The 21467-nt window shown below is 41.7% G+C and overlaps 1 protein-coding gene across 5 annotated transcripts in view; it reads left to right on the top strand.

Moving 5' to 3' along the window:
- Positions 1-275: 275 nt before the first annotated feature.
- LOC129853387 (homeobox protein cut-like 2) overlaps positions 276-21467 on the top strand; it is a 130820-nt gene continuing 109628 nt past the window's right edge. For 2 of the 5 annotated variants that reach the window (XM_055919377.1, XM_055919376.1), the window contains exon 1: positions 277-991. In XM_055919377.1, coding sequence (XP_055775352.1) covers positions 929-991 — 63 coding nt within the window. In that variant the 5' untranslated portion in view covers positions 277-928. Of the gene's footprint in view, positions 992-21467 lie in introns of all 5 variants that reach the window. The other 3 variants (XM_055919375.1, XM_055919378.1, XM_055919379.1) reach the window with 3 other exon arrangements.

Below are 21467 nucleotides of genomic sequence, written 5' to 3'. Positions count from 1 at the left end.
TCCAGCAACAATAAGGCAGTTATATTAAATTGAAAATATTACATGACATTACATTTCACAACACTTTTCACAACACATTAAGTGGGAAGGGGGGATTTTGGTGCAATAATTTGAATTGTGCAGTACTAGCAATAGTAAATAAGAGTATTGTAGCAGCAGTTGTGATGTGTGTAGCATCAATGTTTGTATGTCTGTGTGCGTGTATGTGTGCGTGTGCATGTGCATGTGTGCTTAGGTTTTTGTGGTATTACTATTTCACATTTTGAAATGGTAATGAATTAACATGATCACAGATTAAACTAGTTTTTATTCGTTCACCAGAGCAGGTGCATGCATTGCCAATGATCTTCGCCTATTTATTCAGATGAGCAGAAATCCAAAGTGCAATGGATATATAGTCTATTCATCCATTCACTGTTATTTGTAGCCTACGCTAATGGAGGGAGGGGTGTAAACATAAAAAGAGGTGTTCTGTGTATTTCACTATTTAGGCTACTATTATTAGGGACTGACGATATGGACGCAACTGTTTTATTCATTTTATACCATGGTAGACGGATTTCCATAAGCACAATATGCATAGATTACATTGTTGTTCTCCTTCCCTTTACCAGACGGTAGGCTATTGATCAACCCCTTACGTCAGTATTGATAACTTTGACAAACCAAAATCAAATGCAATTTGTCCAGTTAACCGGGACTGCACAAACGCGTTGATACTATTTTTCTTTTCAAAAACACTCGCGGTCCACCAGGACATCACTTATTTTTTTAACAAACATATTTGCGTTAGTTCAGTGGACTTTCATGTGTTCGTTGCATTTTTTTAAAAAGTAGAACGAGTAATCGTTAACGTTGTTTAACAAGGGAAATCCAGCCCACATATTTATTGCAGCCGCCGAAAAAAATATCTTCAATATCCCCCAAGATGGCCGCCGATGTGGGATCGATGTTTCAATATTGGAAGAAATTTGATCTACGGCGGCTTCAGGTTAGTGTTATCCTTTACCTTTTTGGTTGCATGTGTTCATAGAACATTGTGTACTTTAAAATGGTGGGAAATATGTTACTGTGGACGAATGGAGAAAGAAATCGGCGGTGTTGCATTGATAGTTATTAGAAATTGATCCTTTTCTGCCTTTGTTCAGTTCAATCATTGATCAGCGATGGAACGACCATAGAGTAGCACAGGCGCTCTGTAGCCTCCGCTCTGCGTTCACCGCTGGGATCAGCACCACGGACACAGACCTTATTTTTATACGATTCGGTCTTTATAATGCCCATCGGTGGTGTAGACAGAGAACGGATTGAAACTTTTTATGCCCCCATGAATCTTGCTCCAAGGACGTAACTTTTCACCAGCTTAATGTTTTATTCCATTTGTGTCATGATGGTGCGTGGTTTTACGATCTCTTTAGCGACATTTGGTTCTATTTTATTTTCTGTGTTTGATAAAAATATGATATTTCGTTTTTGCTTGTAAATCAACTTTGTTTGCCACAATTAGATTGATAAGTTTTTTTCTTCTTCTGTTCATCTGCTAAATAATCATCACTTATTCAAGCCATAGGCTGTAGGCTACGGTTGGATAGCCTACTTGATTGACTGTTTGTTATTTCTCTTTTAGACAATAGCCCAGTCAGAAAAACTTGACGCGTATTTATTATAGGCTTAGTCTACCAATGACGGTATCATGTAATCTATTTAGGCTATTGGTCATTCCGGTGTTGCGCGTTAAAACATATGTGTAAAATCATGATAGTGTGTTTGGCTATAGGCAATGATGTAGGCTTAATGCAACGCGTGTTCAGTGAATAGTCAGACATCTGAATGAGGATTTCACAAAACAGACAGCTTATATTGACTTGGTTATCACAAAGTTGTCAATGATCCGGTTTTACAAACCCGTCTAGTAAATTGACAAATAGTTTTACAATCTATTAGGCTACTGACATACGACTATAGCGTTTTTAATGAACCTTTTCAATGGCATTTCTGTAAGACTTGACATCACTAAAAAGCCAGTGTTGACGATGTAATTCGCTTATCTGTGCGTCTCGGTACAGATGTTTTCAGCCCCTTTCGCTCATCTCGAGCCGCATTGTGAGCACAAGGCTATTCGGGCAAGGACTGTTGTAATTGTATTCCTCGCTAATGTTTGTAAATCAGACTCGGCCAGCGCAAAAGCACTGTCTCTACTGTATGATTGATGTTCTGTAATATGAGAAATGACTGGAGCATGGCAAGCCAGGTACCGCGGAAAAGCCTGCTGAAAAGAAATCTGATCTGTTCTGGGTTGTCTTGTGTGGCCGGTTGCTATTGTGCCCACCAATCGCTGGACTACTCATTTAATCAGTGATGCAAAGGGCGAGTTTAGCTATTACGTAACTATAGACTACGTCGAGATTCATTCACATCTTTCCTCTTACAAAATAGCATGTTTTTACATAATTCGTTTGCTGCAATCCTGGCATTAGTGGCCAATGCTTAGAATCAAATAGCCAACTTCTCATTTTTTCAGATTTGAGTCGAATAAATCAATTTGCACATGACTTTCTTTCTACCTGAATGAGGCCTGACACCTCAAAATAAAGTGTTTCCAACCAAAATATCAAAATATATACCAAGTCTATGATTTAACGTAGCGGGAGGCCACTGATATTCTGTTTGACAAAGTCATTCATGTTCATAATGTAACGTTTAAAATGATAACATGACTAAATTACTGTTAACTGAATAATGCAATATTACTCAAAAGAAACATCTTGAAAAATCCCAATATTGATGTCAGTCATATGTTGGAGTTTATATAGTAGGCTAAAGTGAACATTATAGAATCTATAGAAATTACTATAAAGCTTTTATCTACATGGCCTTCAGGGCCTACAGCCTGAATTAAAAATTGATTAAGTCGGGGGGTTTTCTACACTGTCTAAACATGTTTTTAGAAATGTTTGCCAATTAATTGAAAATGAAATACAGAAATATCAAATTTACATAAGTATTCACACCCCTGAGTCAATACATGTTACAATCACCTTTAGCACTGATTACAGCTGTCAGTCTTTCTGGGTAAGTCTCTAAGCCTGGATTGTGCAATATTTGCACATTATTCTTTTCAACATTCTTCAAGCTCTGTCAAATTGGTTGTTGATCATTGCTGGACAACCATTTTCAAGTGTTGTCATAGATTTTCAAGCAGATTTATGTCAAAACTGTAACTCAGGAACATTAACTGTCTTCATAGTAAGCAACAGTGTAGATTTGGCCTTGTGTTTTGGGTTATTGTCCTGCTGAAAGTGAATTAATCTCTCAGTGTGGAAACCAGGTTTTCCTCTAGGATTTTGCCTGTGCTTAGCTCCATTCCGTTTATTTTTTGTCCTTAACGATTACAAGAATACCCATAACATGACGCAGCCAGATATTATGCTTGAAAATATGGCGAGTGGCACTCAGTAGTGTGCTGTATTGGATATTCCCCAAACATCACACATTGTATTCAGACATATTCATAATTGCTTTGTAACATTTGTTTCAGTATTACTTTAGTGCCTTGTTGCAAACAGGATGCATGCTTAGGAATATTTTTATTCTGTACAGGCTTCGTTTTTTTCACTCTATCAATTAGGTTAGTATTGTGGAGTAACAACAATGTTGTTGATCCATTCTCAGTTTTCTGAACACCATTGGCCTCATAGTGAAATCCCTTCCCCTCTGGCAACAGAGTTAGGAAGGACACCTGTATCTTTGTAGTGACTGGGTGTATTGATATACCATCCAAAGTGTACTTAATAACTTCACCATGCTCAAAGGGATATTCAGTGTCTGTTTTATTTTTAAATCTACCAATCGGTGCCCTTTCTTGTGAGGCATTGGAAAACCTCCCTGGTCTTTGTGGTTATATCTGTGTTTGAAATTCACTGCTCGACTGAGGGACCTTTTACAGATAATTGTATGTCTGGGGTACAGAGATATGAGGTAGTCATTCAAAAACCATGTTAAACTCTATTATTGCATGAGTGCATGTAACTTATTATGTGGCTTGTTAAGCAAATGTTTACTCCTGAACTTATTTAGGCTTTCCATAAGAAAGGGGTTGAATACTTATTGACTCAAGACATTTCAGATTTTCATTTTTAATTAATTTGTGTGTGAACTTGATTTCTGTGGTAGAATAGTCAGAGATGGATGATTCACCCCGAACCTAACAAAAAGAGAACAGGTAAAGTGAGCATTGAGGTGGAGTGACCTTGGTTCCCGCTGGCCGCAGGTCACACGGCCATTGCCGGTGTAATCATTCACCCCAACCAGATGGCATTTCCGTGGGCGACCATGGAAAGGACGGGTCAGGAGATGTCCTGCCAGGTCCTGCCAGGCCCAAGCCAAGTCTTAGCCAATAGCGAGAACGCCCAGGAATCAGGATATCATTCAGCCAGTAGGGAGCATTCTCAGACCCAGGTGACAAGAAGGTGAGGTCAGACTACAAGAGGACACAGTTTACAAAGTTGTTACATTGTAATAACATTGTATGTTGTTTTCACAATATAAAGCACGCTTTAGCTATCCAAAATATAATAGAGGAAACATCATGTGTTTAGAAGATTATTTTGTAAGGTAATCAACCTTCATCAGGTACATTTTGAAGTGTAATGCAATGTGTTTTATCAGAGTTCCAGGTAACCTTGTCCAAATGTAGACACCAACTATAGCTTCAAATCATTACTGTGCTCCCTGTTTATATAAAATACATTTGAGAATCCCTCTGTTGTCTTATAGTGATGGAATGCTGTGTTCATTATATATGGTTTTAAAGCAATGCACTTATTTGATGATATTTTCCAGACCCACGTATCTCCATACTCTTCTCTCCATCATTCTCTGAGGCAGTGAGTTTAGATCAGGAACGAAAGGCTTTGATTGTATACATTTAGCATGACTCAGGCGCTCCCGTGTCAGCTCTAATGCACAGACAGAGACAACAGTATTGCCAAACAGGGAAATTGCTTTGCAGCCTGTGAGCCTGGCTGCCGCTGCTACCAGCCTGCTCTCTCTGTGTGCCGTTTGCCGGCTGCTCCCGCCCCCCTAAACCCAACCCTGCAATCTCAAATTGGCTGTGAAAACAGGTCTCTCATTCCCTTTCATTCATGCTTTAATAGATTTGTTTCTCGTTATTGTTTTTGTCACATAAGGCGTTACCATCATTTCATAATTTACCGGAAATGCCAGGTCTAGGGCACTATAGGGTTGAGGGGAGGGTTAGGGTTTGTGTCCTGAGAAAGCTTTGTCCAATATGATTGAGTGATCTATAAAGGAGGAGAGGGGGAAATAGCTCTAGAGGCAGCCTTTGATAGCCTCAACCACAAACAGCATGGACAACCCAAGGAGGCAGCATGGGTGGAGACAGAGCCCCAGGGTATGAAATAGGAAAATGCACACACAGACCGACACACTCATGCACACACATACACGCTTGTGTGTAGGCATGTGGACACGTACCTCCTCCATAGGGTACATATTAATCACATAAGGACAGCCATACTCATACATGCACATGTAATGCAAATGTGTAGATTGTCTTTATTGACTCACTCCCACATACAAACATATGCAGAGTCAGAGATGGATACTAAGCTGACCTCAAATTGATACTCGAGTAAAGAGAAGATATGTCCATCCTTTTAGACCTGCAATCTCCTCTTTGACAGACCTTTCCAAAAAAGCCCCAGTGGATTAAGCATGGTTTTTAGAAGCAGTGGGACATAAGCTGCAGCCTCATCACCACAGGTCTGTGTTGCATCCATGCCCTGCTAGATAAACATTCTTCAAACATGCTTTCACACCTCCTCATTGGGAGATAATGGACGGGTTACGTCTGCCATGGTCTCATTTACCATAAGCCCTTCTTATTCTTTGACAGTGAGAAGGACAGGAAATAAGAAAGGAGAGAGCTTTTACAGAACTAGCTGGGGTAAATTGAGTTGTGAAATCCAGGAGCCATAACCCGGGTATATAAAATGAAGGCAACATTAGAGAGAGAAGTGAAACAGACTTCAGCATTAAGCTATTTAACCTCTGTGTAGCATTAGTGGTAGAGACTTCAAAGCAGATTCTTCATCGTTTGGAGCGGAATTACAAATGGGTTTAGAGACAGCTACGGTGAGCATTCACACAGAAAGAGTAGACCTGTCATTAATGTCAGCTTAATCACTTTGACCTTCCTTCAAGCAGATTTCCATACCCATCCGCAGTCGTTTTGCCTCATTCATGCCCCTGTTCCCAGGATAAGTACTGCGGTTTGATATGGGTGTGTGATGATGTCTTTTGTAATGATGATGAGTTCTTGCTTTCACAGAACTTATCATAGGCTTTCTTCTTTGAACAGTGTGAGAACATTTCTAACAAGGATATATATTGAGATATTGTTATTAAGAAACATGGATTAGTTTTTGATCATCTGTTTATGACCCTCTGTATTCTTCTCAGGTGTCTCACCCTCTGCTTTAGCATTCAGTCTTACCTAAATGTCCTATCCAAAGCCTGCACCCCAATTTTGAAGCAGTAATCCCCCCTTGGTAGTTGACAGTGCTTCATCGCAAAAGGCACAAGCTTTTTCACAGTCCTGTTTTTTTTTATTCTGCTGCCCCTAGCCTGAAGCAATTGCTTTGCAGGAGTAAATAACCAGCTTTAACAAAACTTCAGGGACACATTAGTCTGCAGGAGGAAGGATCCATGGCGGCAGGCTCCTCTTCCATAGCAGTGGGCCAGGCAGGCAGGCAGGCAGGCAGGCAGGCAGGCAGGCAGGCAGGCAGGCAGGCAGGCCAGAGGAGGTGGAAGATTCAGCGGGAGAGGTAGTGGCTCATCGGTATGGGTATAAAGCTGTGTCCTTTCACCCTACTGGCAGCCAGTTCCCTGCCCAGTGAGTCCATATTGAGTTGTGTATCTCTACAGCGGCCCCTCTTTATTTGTTTTGATTGTCTGACAGCACTGCAGACGTATTGAGCACCAGCCTTTCTTGTTCATTTTACTGAGCTTACATTGAATCCCCTCCATTCTCCTCCCTTTTCTCTATCTTTCTCGTCCCTCTTCCAGCCTTTCTCTGCTGTATTTGGCAGGGCTTCAGTGGCTGTAATTCATCCCCCTATTGTCCATTTTGTCCTTCAGGGATAAAAAGGAGACCCTTGTTTTTGTGTGAACGCTGGGCTTTGTATGTTGTATGATGTGTGGTGAGGATGCTAGCGGGCCTGTTCTGTTGTGCAGCGGAGGTGTGGATAGTGTGGATGGTGCTCCTGGGCTCCAAAGCTCTTGACATCAATGCCTCCCTGCTCTTCTCAAGGGTCTCTATGGGGATCCCTGGCGGTTTTATGTGTCATTGCTCAGAGTGTTTACTAGAAAGGGGGAATATGGTGGACTCTACGTTGCACACCTTTCTAGGGCCCATTTGTCCTCATTTTAACAGAAGAGGGAAGAGAAAATATGTCCCCTTTATTTCTGTGTTTAAAAAAAAAATCAAAACAGCATTTTTATTTCTAAGCAGATGTCCTCTGTTTTATCAAAATTATACAAAAGGTGTGTTACAACAAAAACAGATGAATCAGGCTTGTTATTTTAGCCAGTCCTGTCTTTGTGCAGCTGCTATCATGCTCCAGTTAATTATTCTCTTATTCATCTCCAACAATGGGAGCAGGATAGAATAAATCTGACAAGAGTTCAGCTTTTTTACTGTGAAAGGTGCATACTGGGACCCGAAAGCGAGCGAATGGCTTCAAGAGGAACAGTTTATCATTTTTAATGGAGAGGAACAGGAAGTTGAGACGTGAAGCGCTGCTCTGTGATTTATATGCCGCTTCACTCGGAAAAGAGAGAGCAAGTCTATCTCTCCATCCAGACCACTGTTTCCCTGCCATAGCTACTGCTCTTATCATATTCTTTGGTGATTTCTGCATCTCTCCAACGCCATAAGGAAAATGCATTTGTCTTGTCTCTGTACTTCCAGCTAAATAAAAGCTAAAAGGATAGTTTGGTATTTTGACAATGAAGCACTTTACTTCCCCAGAGTCAGATGAACTCGTGGATACCATTTTTATGTATCTGCGTCCAGTATGAAGGAAATTAGAGGTAGTTTTGCGAGTCAATGCTAACTAGCATTAGCGCAATGACTGGAAGTCTCGCTAGTTAGCGGTTAGCAACTTCCTTCAAACTAACACATTTCTTTAGGTTGTGGTAACTTTGTGGGGACATGACAAAAGATATGTTCCCAAAACAAAAAAACTGTGCAGTTGTGCTGATGATTACAATGTTTGTATTAGGTTGAATAAACAATCCCCTGATGTTGCAAGAATGTTCCCAGAACACATTTTTTTTAATGTTCTTTTAAAGTTCCTAAAACAATTCTTTAGGTTGTGTGAACATGGGAACATTGTGGGGACATTACAAGAGATAGGTTCCCAAAACACAAAATCTGATGATGACATTCTTACAATGGTTGTATCAGGCATAGGAGGTTGGCGGCACCTTAATTGGGGAGGATGGGCTCGTGGTAATGGCTGGAGCAGAAAGAGTGGAATGGTATCAAATACATAAAACACATGGTTTGATGCCATTCCATCTGCTCCGTTCCAGCCATTATTATGAGTCGTTCTCCCCTCAGCAGCCTCCACTTGTGCACAAAACATTCCCTCAATGTTCTTTGAATATTATTCCTATGTTCACAGAATTATACAATTATGTTTTGAACAGTCCATGGAGTGTTATCCCTGGAGTTGTTACACTGCGCCTGCTGGGATGAAACTAACACAAATATAAAGCTGTTTACACCTTTACTCTGACTTCCGGGTTCTGGTCTTTGTCTACAAAAATAAATATCCTTTATTATTTCTTACTCTACAAATCTTCTTTATATACTGTAAAGTCTGGATGTTTTGATTTTTACTAGTAGCCTACAGGGCTTGAAGATGGCAGATCGCAGGTTCAATCCTTCTTGATTACCATTCTTTTAAAAAGCTCCAGCTATGTCTGGTCAGCACGCTAATAAAATATAATAATGTGAGAAGATAATAATGTTACATTACACATCAATATTAGCATAACATTGCAGCAATGTGTTTAGAACGACTCCCATTATTGTTGAAGTCGGTTTTTAAAACAATTCTGGATCGTCATAACCTTAATCATTTTATAAGCGTCTTGCAGGAATGTTTCTTGTTTGTTGTTATCGGCGTTAGTTGTAATATCTTCAACATTAACTGAATATTCCGAGTACTTCTATTGCTCCAGCACTTTATTGCTGAAGTATGTTCAGGGAATGTTATTAGAACCATCATAATGTCACACTATACCTTTATGAGACCATTGTAGGAATACCCCCTGCTTGTTGTTATGTGTGTTTTGAATAACATATCCATCAACATTAGCAGAACGTTCCTGTCATGTTTCCTCAGAACCACTTCTATTGCTCCCACATTTTGTTGCGGCAGTATGAACATTACCGGCACATTATGTTATTACTTACCCTGGCAACCTAATGAGAAACTTAGGGGAATGTTCTGTGGTCTTTTTTTTACAGATGTTGTGACCAACATTTTAGTGAATGTTAGGACATTCCAAGGATATTTAATAAACTATTTTTATATTTGGTGATCAAAAACATTCTTTGAATGTTTGTGGAACGTTATCATCCAAACGTTATCATCCAAAACTAGAAGTTAATGGGAATGTTAGCTAATGTTCTGGGAATGTTCCCGGTTTGCTGGGTATGTTCTGAGGGATGAGAGAGCAATGTCCCAGACATCAGTTCTGCCCCCACATAGCCATGCTCCCCGCTCCCCATTCCTCACGCCTCCGTTTCCATGCAAACGCTTATTTTGGAATCACAACTGATGGCATCCTTCTGTTGTCACTTTCTAATTTATGTTGATGGCGAGGACGTTGGGGTATTGATTGTGTGTTGCGACTGTGTTCGCAGCTCTGTAATGTAGGCCCTGAGGCAGGCCTCTCTTTTTGCTAGTCTCAAGGTGGCTCCTGAACTCTCTAATCTTAATTAAATATGCACTTTTTCATGGCAACAGGGTCACTGTTTTTGTATTATAATGTGGTCACAGAATCCCCCTCTTCAGTTGAAAGAAAAGGACTGTTTAGGCATTTTGAATCGTAATTTTTTTTAAATAAAGGAGAAAAATAACAAAGAGCTGAATTAAATCACTCCTTTTCAATTTCCCTTGTTAGTCTCTTACTGCATTCCCCTATAGTTTTTCCCTTTTTTCCAGATTAATTTTATGATAATTTTTTCCCCTCTCACTCTCCCTCTCTCTCTTCTCGGCGGTTTTCCCCAGACAGGTTCTACAGTGTTTTAGAGGGGATGGATTTAATTGCTCTGTGGGGATTGGTTGGCTGTGCCGGGCTCGGCTGTTTAATTAGTGTACCCTGCCGGGATTGGTTTAATGCTTCATGATCTTGAAATTGTCTGATTGTTCAGCCCTCTGGGGACTCTCTCTGCCTACGTAGGCCAGCAGGTTTAGCTAAACGTTGCTCTAGGCTTCTACAGGATGGGACTGGAGGAAGAAAACCCTGAAGAGAAGAGCAGGAATAGGGAGGCAAAGATGGCGGATAAATGAAGATAGTTCAGTCAGGCTGTTTACCATTTAAAAAAATTGTCAGTTCCTGTCTACTTCAGGGGGTGGCTCTCCCATAAACACCAATGCGATAGCAGCTGGGTCTGGTGTACGTAGTTCATTGACTTCCATTGAAACAGAAAAATGTGAGAGTGGGATGTCTCGCTTCCTCTTCCGTCTCTAGGGAGGTTTAAACCTGAGGGCCAGCGCCTTTATTATGACACACCAGTGGACCTATTACTGAATAGGGCAGCATTTTAAAGTGCATCCCTTACCCTAGGTGCTCTCTCTCCTCACATCAGGAGTTGTAGCTTTAGGCAGCATGACTGTCTTTGCACAGAGGATGAGTTCATGTTGCTCTCAAATTGCATGCCTGTGGATGAATGTTAAATATAGCACATGCTCATTAGCCATAGCCATATTACACACAAAACATCTTGTGATTTACATATTTCCAACTGGTTTGCAATTCTTGTGTATAAAAGGATTATTTAGAACACATTTGACATTGGTTGTTGTATTTTGTCGACTTCTGTTTTCACAGTGTTTTGAATGTTCATAGTGCATCTCCCCCACCTTGTTTTCTCATTGTTATGACATGCCCATCAGGAGAGCCCATGTGGATCTCTAAGTTATGTGCATAGTCACCTTGAGGGACGGAGCTGTGGAAATTACATTTGTGTAAATAAGAGATGGGTCTGTGTGTCCTCTCTACCCTGCCATGGGATGCCCTTGGTTTGGTTCAATCATGGCAGAGATGTTGACCTCAACAGTAAATGTGCTTGGCATCAGATGCAGGATAAGCAGAGAGCAGTGGTGGTGAGTAGGAGTACATATGCCTATTGAAGGCTAAACTCATTCCGCCTCATCAGACCTATCGAGCACACTCTCTCTTAAAGAACCCAACCTTGAAGTTCATGAGTCTATTTTGGATGATATTATAAATATTCTTCTTTAACCCCAGCCTGGACTTGATTATCTATATGTCCTCTCAATTGACGATGGCTTGGTGCTTGGGTATACTGTTGATTACTTTTCACCAGTTTGTAAATCTGAACTTACTCCCCTCTCTGTCGGTGCTACTTTGCCTTGATGTGTTTTGCTGTTGTTGATTGGCTTGTCTCTGGACTACACAGGAGGTTGTGCTCTCCTGTGCCTGTTTTTCCTGTAGTGCTTATCCCTTAGATAGATTGGGCGGATGCACTACATACAGGTCTGGGCATCTCCAGTCCTCGGGGGCCTGATTGGTATCACACTTTCCCCCACCCCTAGCAAACACACCTGATTTAAACTAATTGCATTTTTAACTGAAGATCATGATTAGTTGATTATTTGAGTCAGGTGTGTTAGCTGGGGCTGGGGAAAAAGTGTGACACCAATCAGGCCCCCGATTGGAGTTGCCCAGGCCTGCGTGACACAACATGATCACCAAGGTGATAGAAGGACTCATGGCAATAGAGCGGTTGCCAAGAGTGTTCCCCACCCTTGTGCCTTACCCTCTCAGGGAGAGATGCCCTGATTACTGAATGACTATGTGCCTGAGGAGGCTGGTGGAAGGAGCTATAGGAGAACAGGCTCATTGTAATGGCTGGAATGGAATAAATGGAACGGTATCAAACATATGGAAACGACATGTTTGACAGCGTTCCATTTATTCCATTCCAGCCATTACAATGAGCCCGACCTCCTTTAGCTCCTCCCTCAAGTCTCCACTGTTCTCTACCATGGTGGAGGTGCCACTGTAGAGGTTTTAGTTGTCTGTGTGATGATAAGGGGGTAAGTGTGTGGAGTCACTAATCAAGGGGGCTCTGTTGGCGAGCTTAGAATTCCTCCTAGTGATTGTGAATTTGAAGAGGTTTCCCCTCATTTGATATATTCAGTTGTTTATGATATGAAGTGAACTCTCTCTCTTCACCTGAGGGATTTTCTATTTAGATAGCATGTTGTGGTAGACAGCACCATCAAAACATATAGCAAATCCCAGTACATATCACCAGCAGCCGAGATGGTCATTGTTTCATTCGGTTTATGTGGTGGTTGAAATATGGATGCACCCAGTGTAACCATGTTTGGATCCATTGCGAAAGTCAATAACACCAGCTTATTACAAATGCCCCCAAAGAGTTAATGTTCTGGCACCAGTTTTCCTTTAGAGATAAAAATATTAGTGGACCCCGGCCACACCCCCATAGCCTTTTGGGAAGGGTGTGAGCCTAGCGTCCGTCTAGACGTGCGACATCATTAACCCGCTGTGACCTCAGCCACTGATGAATTCTCTCTTACATCCCCTGCAGCCCTACGCTACGGCCCCTCCTCCCTCCACGGGTGACTCCGCTGGGACCCAGGGCTCCTCTGGACAGGCCATTAGAGCCACTACCCCTTTCTGCCACGCATAAATAGACGAGGTGGCCGTAGCCTCTGCTAGACTACTGAATAATTCAGTGCGTCTGGTCCGTGTCTGGTCCCGGAGCGCTAGGGGACGGGTGCTGCTGGGGTGCAGGGTGCTGTGTGGAGGTGCAGGGGTTAATAACAGGTCTGTGTCAGCTGCTGCCCCACCACCACCTCCACTCCACCCTATCCCACATATGAAAGAATCCTGTTCAGTTGATTAGAATTTTCTAAATGGATCAATTTTTAATCAGCGGAGCATCTGACTACGGTCAATGTCATTGTCGCTGGGAAGACGATTGCCAGACAGCTGTCTTTATTTACAGGAATGTTTTTTTTTTCTGTATGCAGATCCAGAGACAGGAAACGTCTAAGTCAGGCTACATGGGTCCGTCTTGCCTGGGCTTTGGCCTTTTGATACTTATCTGTAAGAGCAAAATGGTTATATTCAGGTCCCAGCAAATCCTCCTCTCTCCAGTCTTTCCATATTGTGGGTGTCTACTTCTGTAGGAACACAGTAGTGGACAGTTATTGTTATGTCTGTGTTAGTCCAATAGAGAGGGCCTTATAGCTGCCTTGGCTTCAATCTCCCATTTGCATGCGCATAAACATTGAGTAGTAGTGAGGAGCCAGTGAACTAGCTGTAATACTGCCATCAAATTTTCATAGGGCCATGGGGAGACGCTAACATGTTAAATAATGAGAGGCCTATAAACCCTACGTTCAGTGCCCACTCCACAACAGCTGTCAGGATCTAGTTATGACTCAATATCTGCACAGAAATATGAGTTGTTTTTCATTTCCTTTGATCTGTTATTATCACTCCTCTTTTCTCAACTGCTCTCATATTGTCTGCGTGTCTCTGCGTGTCTCTGTGTGTCTCTGTGTGTCTCTGTGTGTGTCTAAGGATGATTCAGCATTTTGATCAGGTGTACAAAATATTCTTTGTATGTCCTTTATTATTATCCACCATTTGCTACTCATAGTAGATTTCTGTGCTAAAGAACACACATTGTATTTAAATATGGTTTTGTGCAAAATTACACAAAAGGGCGGCAGGTAGCCTAGCGGTTAAGAGCGTTGGGCCAGTAACCGAAAAGTTGCTGGTTCAAATCCCCGTGCCGACTAGGTGAAAAATTAAGCCTTGAGCAAGGCACTTAACACTAATTGCACCTGCAAGTTGCTCTGGAAAATAATATCTGCTAAATTACTCAAATGTAGTTGGTGTCACTTTAAAAATGCCTTTCTTACTGATTTGGGTAGATGTTTTTGAGTCTTTGTGCCATGATGCCAAAAGGGTTAATTTCCTCCATTTGCTCCCTGATTATACAACAGCGGAATCTGGGCTAGCTTTTGAATTCCAAGCTGATTGCATGCCTGTAGCAAACACACTTTCTGAGTTTTTCTTTTAAAGCCTCCTTTAAAACCTCCTAACGTTGTACTTTTTTGCCAATATTGAGACACCATTTACTGAAATAGACAAATGCACAATATGTGTTTTTGATGTAGGGTTTGAGTTGAGAAATGTAAATTGTGAAACTGAAACAGACATTTAAAAATGTAACCTTAGGAAAGGTATGTGACATACAGTCTGTTCACTGTGCATGGTATTTTGAATGCATCTCTCAAGCCTATCTAATATGCTGACTATCAATTAGATTGTCAAGCACACTGCCCGACTGGGCAAAAACTGGTTGAATCAATGTCATTTCAATCAAAAAAGTCTGACTTTGAATCAGTGTGGAAAACTGCTTGCATTTGCAAAAAGTCATCAACCTAAGGGAATTTCGTCATTTTTTTCACCCAACTTTTAACCTAAATCCAATGACATGGTGACATTGTTTGTTGATTTCACTTTGAATTCACGTTAGTTTACAATTCAACCAAATGTAAATCAAACTAAACGTTGAACTAATGTCTGTGCCCAGTGGGCTGTCTCTTCCCACTACGTCACTGTTCATGTTTAGTTCCTCTCTTGTGCACCAGCAGTGTCTCCATTGTCTGTTGGTCTGCTTAATATGCAAAGGCAGTCATTCAGGGAGTCATTTTGGACAAGTGTAAACGAACTAGCCACAATGATTAGCTTGGGCTTGGTTAGCAAGTGTCCATCAGTGCATCTAAGTTCATTTTGAGCCCATCAACCCTCACTGCACCGGCCCTGAGACTGAAATGACAGAGCATTCTTCAGACACACATTTTTTTTCAAATTCCTAAACATTACCATGAGTGTAAATATAAAAGTGAATGTACTCCAAAGCGATATTTCCATGCTTATTTCATGCATGGATTAATAGTCCATTGAATGGCATCAGTATTTTTAATTAATACAAATACAGTATGGATATGCCTGCTTTTTATGGTGGGATTGATTCATTGATTACATATAATTTTACCGGTAAGAAGCATTTACACAAAGATACAAACACAGTACATTGTCATAACAACAGCATGTGAAAGCATTAGACAGTAGAGGGTCAGGTGGTTTGTGGCTATCTTGCCAATGGTGGTGTTTTTTTCATAATATTGAAAAGAGAGGAGCCGGTGCTTGACTTTACGACAAGTACATTTGTCTGAATTTACACAGCCAGTAAACAGTCCGTTTTGTTAGTTTGTATTCGAATGCAAGCAAAGCGTGCTTCAGGGTGGCAGCATCAAAGTCCCCAGGGAAATATCAACCGTATTTATTGGAACCTTTTTTTAGCTTCAGTTCAATAGCAGTAGTCTGAGGGAGTATCTGGAGGAGGTGGAGCCTGGCTTGGTATCAGCCTCAATGACAAGCTCTTATTTACCGTCCAGATCTATGACTCATTTTATGTACCTAATCGTAAAGCACTGAAATTTATCAGAGGGAATGGGCCAGTGGGGAATACCCCAGGAGACACACTGATTGACCCTCCCTTTGGAAAAGGTAGATACTTAAAATAAGAAATAAGAAGAACACAACAAAGTAAGAAGCTGAATACAGGGTCAGTTTCAATACCATATTTACAGTGTGCAGGCGTACTGGAGGGATAGAGGTAGATATGTATAGGGGTAAGGTGACTAGGCATCATCAGCTTATATGATAAACAGAGTAGCAGCAGCGTAGATGATTGTGCGTGTGTGTAAAGTCAGTATAAATGTGTGTGCATGTTATGTGTGTGTTGGAGTGTCAGTGAGTGTGTAGAGTCCTGTGAGTGTGCATATAGACAGTGCAAAAATAAAACTCAATACAAGGGTTAAGTCAAATAGTCCGTGTAGCCATTCTGTTAGCTATTTAGCAGTCTTATAGCTTGGAGATGGAAGCTGTTCAGGAGCTTGTTGGTGTCCGGTACAGCTTGCCATGCGGAAGCAGAGAGAACAGTCTATGGCTTGAGTCTTTAAAATGTTTCCAGCCCTTCCCTTCAAACCGCCTGGTATAGAGGTCCTGGATGGCAGGGAACTTGACCCCAGTGATGTACTGGGCCATCCGCACCACCCTCTGTAGCGCCAGGCGATTGAGGACAGTGCTGTTGCCATACCAAGCAGTGATGCAGCCAGTCAAGATGTTCTCAATGGTGCAGCTGTAGAACTTTTGGAGGATTTGAGTGCCCATGCCAAACCTTTTCACCTTCCTGAGGGGGAAGATGTGCTGTGCGCGGGTGAGTGGACCATTTTAAGTCCTTAGTGATTTGGACACAGAGGAACTTGAGGGCCTACCACCATTGTGTCGTCAGAAAACTTGATGATGTTGGAGTCATGCGTAGCCACGCAGTCGTGGGTGAACATTGAGTACAGGAGGGGACTAAGTAAACACCCCTGTGGTGCCCCTGTGTTGATGGTCAATGGCGGAGGGGTTGGCCCGTCAGGAAGTCCAGGATCCAGTTGCAGAGGGTGTTGTTAAGTCCCAGGGTCCTAAGCTTGGTAATGAGCTTGGAGGGGACAATGGTGTGGAACGATGAACTCTAGTCTATGAACAGTATTCTCACCAGTGGCGGTCAGTGCCGTTTAAAATGAGGGAGGACAATTTTTGTTTTTCAAGAGCATGGCCTTATTTCTATTACAGCATATTGGATGACTCTCATTCATATTCCATTCACCCAGCTCAATGTAACAGTGATAGGTTTAGGCTACTACATGATACTCAAATGTTCCCTATACCCATCATGATGTTGCTACCTATGAATGAAAGTTTACAACTTAGGTGCACACAGGTTGAGAGACAAATTTGAGGTGACAGACAGTGACACATGGACAGACAGTGACATTCAATACCGCCTGCATCTAGTTGATATAGGGTGTAGTCATTAGTCCAACAGTTGCAAATTAGAGTTTCTATTGAACAAATTCAGGTATGTTTATCCCCGTTTTCTTCCGTTTGCTTCCGTTTAAGAAACTTTTTTAATAGAATCGGCAGAATGAATACACCCCTGATCACACGTAAACACAGTTCACTTTCATAGCAGCCACGTTGTATTCCTTCTAGCGTCTATGCGCTCTCTCCTCTCACCTCTTCCCTTCGCTTGTGGACTTCAATACACAACACATCAGCTGTATGTGACCAGGTGTTAAACCTTACCAAACCAAACCGCTACACACAGCCTTCATCGTTGTCACTATATTAGCTAAAGTAACGTCATAGTCAGGATAGATAATAGAACTAACGTGTTAGTAAACCCGCTACAATCATGTAGTAAGGTGAGTGTACAGTCAATAAACAGTTAAACAGGCGGGCCCCGGTGGCAATAAATTAGTAATACCAGCTAGCTAACATAGCATCCCTCTGTTTGAGTAGGGTGTTTCAGGAGGCTAAACTAGCTTGCTGCATTTGCTAAGTAAGTGAAAGTGAAAAAAAAATATGAAAAAAATCTCTTTCTCTCTTGCTTCTCCTTCATTTTGGAAGAAATGAATTTGTTCAAAACTGTTCAACTATTATCTTGCTCTCTTTGAGTCAACTACTCACCACATTTTATACACTGCAGTGCTAGCTAGCTGTAGCTTATGCTTTCAGTACTTGATCAATTATCTGATCCTTTGATTGAGTGGACAACATGTCAGTTTATGCTGCAAGAGCTCTGATAGGCTGGAGGATGTCCTTCGGAAGTGGTCATAATTACTGTGTAAGTCTATGGAATGGGGTGAGAAACATGAGTCTCCTAGGTTTTGTATTGAAGTCAATGTACCCAGAGGAGGATCGAAGCTAGCTGTCCTCCGGCTACACCATGGTGCTACCCTAAATAGTGCTGTGGAGGCTACCATAGACCTTCTTTGCAAAATAGTGTTTTCATCAGTTATTTGGTGACATGAATATATTTAGTATACTTTTATCTAAAAAGGATAACTTTTTAAATGTATTACCATTTTTATGAAATTCACTGAAGAGGATGGTCCTCCCCTTCCTCCTGAGGAGCCTCCACTGATTCTCACATAGGTATTCCTCTTATCTAGGTGGGTGAGGGCAGTGTGGAGTGCATTTGAGATTGCGTCATCTATGGATCTGTTGGGGCGCTATGCAAATTGAAGTGGGTCTAGTTGTCTGGGATGATGGTGTTGCTGTGTGCCATAACCAGCCTTTCAAAGCACATCATGATTACATATGTGATTAATGGATTAGCGTGAAAACAATCCACCAGGGGTTGACTCTCAGTATGATAGTACAACTTCAGTACGTCCTGTAGTCGTGGGAGATTATTGAAAACTGAGGTTTTGTAATACCGCCTTTGAAATGTTCACGCAGACTCCGAGCCTATTTCAATGAGTGCCGAAAAAAATAAAATTAAAATGTAATTGTTGTGCATGCTGTTTAATCCAATAACCATCTGATGTAACAGACTGCTATATTATCTCTCTGCATACTTAATCGGAGCGGACTTAGCCCTGTCACTTTTTATTAACCTCTGTTGAAACGGGAGAAGGGTTTCACTAATCTGCCATTGTTGGGTTTTGCAGTCTGTAGTGCAAAACAGACTTGGCAGTCAGCGCGAAAATAAAGGCTTTTTAATGATGACGGGCCCCACTGCTATTTGAGCTTATTAAATCGAATAATGTAGTGCTCTTTGAATTAGATAGGGGGGGGATAGTGGTGGTCTGGCAGGGTTTATTTTGGGGGTTAACTGAATTGCGTGTTTCATTTCCTGTATTCCTTTCTCTCCCTCTCCCACTGGAGGTTGGCAAACAATTTAATCCCCAATGGCCTCTAAATCCGAAGTGTGTGTGTGTGTGTGTGTCTGTTAGCAAAAATGTCTTGTCTGGTAGAGACAGTACCCCCAAATATATGTTGGAGATAATTGTATTTTGTCTATTTTGGTTGTCTAAGTGTTGTATTAGGAATAAAATATGAGCTTCATCAGGAAGTATTTTACTAGGGAAATTCAGTCTCCTGTGACAAGTTGATCTCCTACAGTACAGTACAGCAAGGCATCCTCTGCAGCGTCATCACAGCACTTAACTTCTGTGTCCCCGCTGAATGCTATCCTGTAACTTAAACAGATAGCTGATGGCCGGCTTGCACACCCTCCTCCACAGCATCTAACATGGATGAAGTTTCAGCTCAAGAGATAAAGTAGCAGTTATTTCTCATGTGCTTTGCTCATTTAGTCAGTTTGACTGTTCCACTTATTCACTGTTTTCTGACTTGCTGAGCTTGAGGGGATCTGAGTGCCATTTCGCAGCCAGATCTGAGTTGTGTTGATTGAATTAGACAAAGTCGGAAGATAATTAAGAACCGCAAGGCGCTGCAAAACTGTCTGCTCCCAAACTGGTGAAAATGAGACGTTGCCACATCAATGAGCGAGCCGCTCTGCTGGATGTCAGCACTGGGTTATATCAGTTGACACCCTACCTCCTAGAGCTGGAGCCATTTCTCCCCTCCCTTTCATGTTTATCCAAATAGAATTAATCACAAACCCCAAAAACCCTGCTCCTGACAGTGCAAGACATTTGCAAAGCTTTGTTCCCTTCTTTCACCTAAGCATTTCATGACATTAAGCTGCCAACAGTAGTTTAGCATAAACACCAAAGAGGTGTATGTGTGACAGTGTAATGTGCATGTTAAGTTTCGTTCCCTGCATTGCCATATAACTGCATTCGAAATATGACTAATTATAATGCACTAATGCTACAATTTAGGTATAGGTTATTTGTGTAAAGTATTCATGAATAAATAATTCATACATTTTATTGAACACTGACTGACACCTGATCACATTTCCTGGTTTTCACATAGGTTTACTTCATGTATTCTATTTGCTTCGGTGGGCACTGGTTATCTTTTCTGTCCTTGATAACAGATCATTGATAGTGACAGGCATGGATTTGGTGCTTTCTGACCTTGATGTTCTTGGGCTGCATGTAGTCTCCTGTTCTTTAATGTTCACCCTGCCCTGTTATTCTCCTGACTTTGCAGTTCATATTTGATATATACAATATTTATAAGACTCCAAAACTTCACAAACTCACAGTAAATACAGACTTGAAGATAAATCATCGGAACATCATGATTCTCTGAACCAGATCCTTTATATTACAACCATAATCCATTCTTCAACACAGAGCAGTCCCATGCAATTCAGTCCCTTCCCAATGCCCCTGAGTTTCCTGTATCAATAAGCCAAAAGGTGACGCATAATGAACAGCTGCTACTTGACTGAAAAACAAATACTTTCCGGTGTTTAATGTAGAACACAGGAGCTGCTCAATTATATGTTTGAGTCATTTATGTACAGGAAAGGGAGTAGGGCAGTTGTCTGAGGCTTGGTCTTTATGTCTGATGATAGTCTATTGGCAGCTCTTCTACACTCTCACTCACCCTCTGTCTATTTCATGCACTTGGTTTATGGATGTTGGCTGGGACGGCCGCTCCCTCTCCTATGTTCGTTTTGGGGTGGGGAGCTGTGAGTAATGGCCATTGAAGATTTGCTGCTTATATATTTGCAATGGAACAGGGGATGTTAACTTACAGTATCACAAGGGGTGAAAAAGGGTGCAGTGTTTTTGTTTGTGAAAAGGGATTTGCCTGCGCAGATCCCTTTGGTGGGCTAGGAGGAAGGCGGGAATGCAGTGAAACACGGGTGCAAAAGGCAAATTTTTAAAGCCACTCACTGGTGCCCATCTCTCACCATGAAGTGGCAAGCGTGGTGAGTGGCTTGTACGTTGTCATGGATACTAAAGCATGGGACCCCAGAGATGGGGAGCAGGGCAATGCCGCCATGCGTATAGGATTCCTGTCAGGTCTACCCTAATAGATGGCATTGATGGACCATTTGTCATACTCTAATTGTTCCAGCAAACACGAAATACCCACTAGTAAAAACAGTGGTAGGTCGCTGGGCTTTTAAAGCGGGGAAATGGGAAGGGGATGCGTTGATACACTGTCTAGCACTCTCACTTAAAGAGACAATGCCTCTGTTCCGTTGTTCAGGCCAGCTGGACTGATTAGACCAGGAAGAGTGGTGGTGGTGGTGAGGTGAAAGCAGGCAGAGGAAAATAAAGAAAGCTAATCATAAAGCAAACGGC

The sequence above is a fragment of the Salvelinus fontinalis genome, chromosome 4 (assembly GCF_029448725.1).
Source record: "Salvelinus fontinalis isolate EN_2023a chromosome 4, ASM2944872v1, whole genome shotgun sequence".
Taxonomy (NCBI): Eukaryota; Metazoa; Chordata; class Actinopteri; order Salmoniformes; family Salmonidae; genus Salvelinus; species Salvelinus fontinalis.
This window is presented reverse-complemented; position numbering and strand designations above follow the sequence as displayed.